The sequence below is a fragment of the Octopus bimaculoides genome, chromosome 9, assembly GCF_001194135.2.
Source record: "Octopus bimaculoides isolate UCB-OBI-ISO-001 chromosome 9, ASM119413v2, whole genome shotgun sequence".
Classification (NCBI taxonomy): domain Eukaryota; kingdom Metazoa; phylum Mollusca; class Cephalopoda; order Octopoda; family Octopodidae; genus Octopus; species Octopus bimaculoides.
In genome coordinates this window covers 33498833-33504107 of record NC_068989.1, presented here as the reverse complement: position 1 = coordinate 33504107, position 5275 = coordinate 33498833, and the positions used below count along the sequence as shown (strand labels likewise).

Genomic DNA, 5275 nt, shown 5'->3' with positions numbered 1-5275 from the left:
ATATATATATATATATATATATATATATACGTATAGATGTAAGTATCTACATATACGTATGTATATATGCATATCATCATCATCATCATCATCATCGTTTAACGTCCGCTTTCCATGCTAGCATGGGTTGGACGACTTGACTGAGGACTGGTGAAACCGGATGGCAACACATATATATTATTTATATTATTATATGATTGAACACCATGCATCCTCTTCCAAGTAAGTTTTATCTGTCAGATAGATAGATAGTTAAATAAACATACAAAAGGTGCAGTAAAATAATAGGAAGGGTATCAGATAAATTAGTGTTCGTACGTGGAAGATGCACAGGAGCCATAAAAACTGCAGATACTTAGGAAATCAATTTTCTGAAATACCCAGAGTATTTTTAGAGGTAGTGGATAATGTCTGCTACCTAGGGGACTAAATTAGTAGTGGGGAAGGTTGTATGGAGAGTGTGATAGAATAAGAATAGGTTGGAGAAAATTCAGAGAGCTTTTACCTCTGTTGGCAAACAAAGGTTTCTCTCTCTAAAAGAAAGTAATGTGGTGTGATGCATGCATATGAATATGCTTTGGTAGTGAGACTTGGGCTCTGAATGCAGAGAACATGCAAAGGCTAAAGAGGAATGAAGCTATGTTCTGCTGGATGTGTAATGTAAGTGCACATGTGCGACAAAATGTTAAGCATAAAAGGAATTAGGTGCAATATGCAAGAAAGAAGACTGCAATGGTTTGATCATGCTCTGTAGATGGATGCCAACAGCTCCACAAAGAAATGCTGTTCACTCAAAGTGGATAGAACTTGTGAAAGAAGGAGACCCAGGAAGACATGGGACAAAGTACTGAAGAATAACCTCAGAATGTTGAGCCTTTCAGACAAGATGATAAAGGACCGAGATATCAGGCACTTTGCAGTACTCAAGAAGACTCCTTTTCCACAGCAGAAGTGTAAAGGCTGCATCCTCTAGTGAAGAGGATTGGCCTGCAAGAGTCTTGTGCTGGTGTCACATAAAAACCACTTGTGCCAGTGCCACGTAAAAGCTCTCATACCAGTGCTATGTTAAAAGCACCTGGCACATGCTGTAAGGTAGTTGGCATTAAGAAGGGCATCCAGCCATAAAAACCAAGCAAAATCAGACCGGAACCTAGTGCAGCTCCCTGGCTTGCCAGCTCTGATCAAACCATCCAATCCATGCCTGTGTGGAAAATGAATATTAAAGGATGATGATGATGATGATATGTCTGTGTGTATTTATGTTTGTCAAATAATAGGAAGGGTATCATTATCATTGCAAGGAGTACTCTGATGAACTTGCTCTCTTAATTCTAGATCACTTTGTGCCATCTTGCTTGATTCAAAACACAACAGTATCTTCATCTAAATGTTGTTGCGCTTCCACAAATAAGGAAGCCTTTCCATGGTTGTAACTTTTTCCCTTGAACTGCAGGACTTTGGAACTCTCTTCCATCTCATTGTTTTTCTCTAAAGTAAATTTATTCCTTTTGTCTTAATTTCTCCTTACACTAAGTGGTTTCTTGCCTTGTTTAAGACTTTCTTATAAAACAACAACAAAAAAAAACATTAAAAAAAAACTTAGCAGTTCAGCAGAAGGAATTAATAGGATAAGTACCAGGCTTTAAAAGAATAAGTACTTGTCAGCTCTCATTACTATTTTAATAAAATTACAATGTTTTGTTTAAAATCTGCCTTCTGATATTCATTTACACATGCTTCTCTAAAGTGCTTTTACTGGACTTTTCCACAAACATTTTCATACTTTAAATTAGTGACCACTTACACTAAATTGGTTACTTTTTACACTGCAAAATTATTACATTGCTGACTTATCAAAAATGTATTAAGAATGGATATGTTATTGTATGGATTCTCCCTGTTTTATGAGCACCCCATGAATTAAATCAAGAGTATTTTACAAAAAAATGTGTTTCTACAATTACCATTTTGCTACTTCAGGCTTGTATTACTTTTATTTCATTTTAAAGAAAACACACTTTTCACTTTTGTTTCACTACCAAGTTTCCGGCAAATGACAACTTCTGCTGTCTTCGGTGGCTTCACTTTCAATATCATGAAATGAAACTTCGTTCATTTTGATGATCATAGGGAGTAATTTGAAGGAGGTTTGGTTGTTACTTTGGATCTTTTCCTTTTGACTGGCACATAGAAAAAATAATTTTTTGTAACTAAACACTTCAAATTTCGTATACTGGTAGAATGTGTCATTTAAAACATCATTTACTCTTGGCGTTTTTAAGAAAATTCTATATTTTCGAAGTTATTTTGTGTTAAAGTTGTCGTATTTCGGTAATTTCAGTCAATCAATGACGTCTATTGAGGTGAAAACAATTACTGCTGCGGTTTGTCAACAAGACGTTCTGGCGGTGTAAATGTACTTTGTCGCTGTTATTTATGACATTGTGCGTTTGTATTGGTTTTAGGGTTAGGGTTTTAGAGTTAGTGTTAGGGTTTTAGGGTCAGGGTTAGGGATAGGGTTAGGTTAGGGTTTTTTTCAGCTACTATTTTTAGAAAGACATTTTTGCCCCTTCCCCTCCAATTTCTTCATTTTTCATAACTCTAACCCTAACTCTAAAACCCTAACCCTAACCCTAACTTTAAAACCCTATCCCTAACCCAGACCCTAAAACCCTAACCCTAACCCAAAATCAGTACAAACGCACGAACGATGTCATAAATAACGGTGACAAACGACATATATACCGCCGATAGTTGTTAACAAACAACGGCAGTAATTTTATTCAAGGGAAAAGATCCCAAAATAGGCAATTTAGAAAACGCTAAAACAAAACGAAAATACTTCCACAAACAAAATAAAATGAAATTTTTTAAAAAATAACTAATAACTGAATTGATTAAACTATATACACCTGTATCTCAAATGTAAATATATCGGAAAGAACAGTGACAAAGTACATTTACACCGCCAGAACGTCTTGTTGACAAACAACTGATTGAAATTACCGAAATACGACAACTTTAACACGAAATAACTTCGAAAATATAGTATTTTCTTAAAAACGCCAAGAGTAAATGATGTTTTAAATGACACATTCTACCATTATACGAAATTTGAAAGTGTTTAGTTACAAAAAATTATTTTTTCTATGTGCCGGCCAAAAGGAAAAGATCCGTTAATTCTAATAGCAGGAGTGACCGCATATAAGCTTCATCGTTCATTCGACTTGCCAAAGCGTTGATTAGATTTATTTTTTATTACATAAATATGTTACTTTTTGTATTTTATGTACTATTATAATTGAACCTTATAATGTCTAACATGTTCAACGACAGACAAAATGAATGCCTTTCCTAGGCAAACAGTGCGGGAGATGTACTGAAAGAACCGTAACAATCTGAGCGGCTGATTCTTATGGATGGCCATTACTCACCCATTTAGACTAGCATGATGGCTCGGTGTGAGGGAGACTTAGGATGCCAGACTATAGGTTTGAAAAGAAATCTACCAAAGTGCAACACATCGGGAGACAAAACCTGATACCGATTTCACCAGGTTACTACCGGAGAAAGTATTTTTGTAAGGTGCATCCTATATAAGTGAGTTGTAGCTTTGGAAGACTGTACTAAAATTTATTGTCTTTTCGACATCCGTATTTCTAAACGTATGCCGATTCTAAACGTATGTTGATTTCTAAACGTATCCCATAAGACAAATCTAGGCGACTATACAAATATTCGCGATAAGTCTTTGTAATCGAAAATTTTGCATTTTCTAAAATTTATTAGCAGTCATAATTACATTGATTCGATTTAAGACAATTAAATATAAAAATTATAAAACGCAATTTCTATAACCCGAAACTATAATCAGACGGAAGTTATGTTTAATACAATTAGCCAATCAAAAACAAGTATTCAAAATTTAAAATTGGAGTCGAAGATGGATGTTGATAAAGACGTGCTAAAGAAAGAGTCGCTTACATCGAAAAAGGTGAGAGACATGCTTGACTTTCAGAAAAGTTATTTGCTTCTCTACTGTTTAGTGCTTTCTGACTTTGTTTCCTCATAATATTAGTAAGGCATATTAAAAAAAAAGAAAGCTATCCTATAACTCGGAGCGAAAGTATTGTGCAAGTATCCTGCAAGTTGACTCATTCCCTTTATTTGGCAACGTTAAGTTGTGCAATGATCAGGAGAAAGTTATGAAATGCTTGTACGAAAATCAAATATAATTCTCGCCTTTATTGTGTTTCGTTTTCCTACATCGTTTTGATTTAGCGGTCGTCTTTAATGATGTTTTCACCTTGTACATAAGCTGTCCAAGTTTTTTTTTTTTGTTACCTCGAATGGAGCATTGGACCGAAAAAGTTTTCAATGCACATATTTCTTAAAAATAAATTACGGTAGAGACGGACTATATGTAATCTGAACCTTTCCTCCACCCTTATTTATTAATTTTTTTTTACGGAATCCCACGTTTTAGGCTATGGAGATTCCGATTCTGAAAATAAATTGTTTGAAAAATTTCAAGGTGGAGATGGAGTATATGTAATCTGGGTATACCCCACCCCTTTTAAATTTTGTTTTTTTTTACGGAATCCTATGTTTCAGACCATGGAGAATCCGATTCTGGAAAAAAATTTTCAAGAATCTCAATTTCAAAATTTCGATTCCCCCCCCCCTGGTTTTTATATAGATCCACAGGGTAAACCTAACCCTAACCCTAACCCTGACCGTAACCCTAACCCTCACCCTGACCCTAACCCTAACCCTAACACTAGTTTTGTGAGATTTGGCTGTTATTTCTAGCATGTAAATAGCCTGCTTAGTGGTGGTGGTGGTGGGGGAATTGAAATTTTTCAAAAAATTTTTTTTCAGAATCGGAATCTCCATAGCCTAAAACGTGGGATTCCGTAAAAAAAAAAATTAATAAATAAGGGGGGGAAAGGTTCAGCCCACCAAGCAGGCTATTTACATGCTAGAAATAACAGCCAAATCTCACAAAACTAGTGTTAGGGTTAGGGTTAGGGGGGATTCCGTAAAAAAAAAAGAAATAAGGGGGGAAAGGTTCAGATTACATATAGTCCATCTGGACCGAAATTACAGTAAATTGGAATCTAAAACAGAGAGTAACACATGATTAAGTCTTCGCCACATAGGCCAAAATTACCGGAAGGGTGTCAGCGACCTTTGTGGTCTTATACACGCTATCTATCTATCTATCTATCTATCTATCTATGTCTGTCTGTTGCTTCAGCTCAATATTAATTAT

At 35.4% G+C, this 5275-nt stretch overlaps 1 protein-coding gene across 1 annotated transcript in view; it reads left to right on the top strand.

Annotated features, from left to right (window-relative positions):
- Window positions 1–2987: 2987 nt before the first annotated feature.
- The window catches only part of LOC106875105 (uncharacterized), a 62801-nt gene continuing 60513 nt past the window's right edge, over window positions 2988–5275 (top strand). The window contains exon 1 of the mRNA XM_052970575.1: window positions 2988–3994. Coding sequence (XP_052826535.1) covers window positions 3884–3994 — 111 coding nt within the window. The 5' untranslated portion in view covers window positions 2988–3883. The remainder of the gene's footprint in view (window positions 3995–5275) is intronic.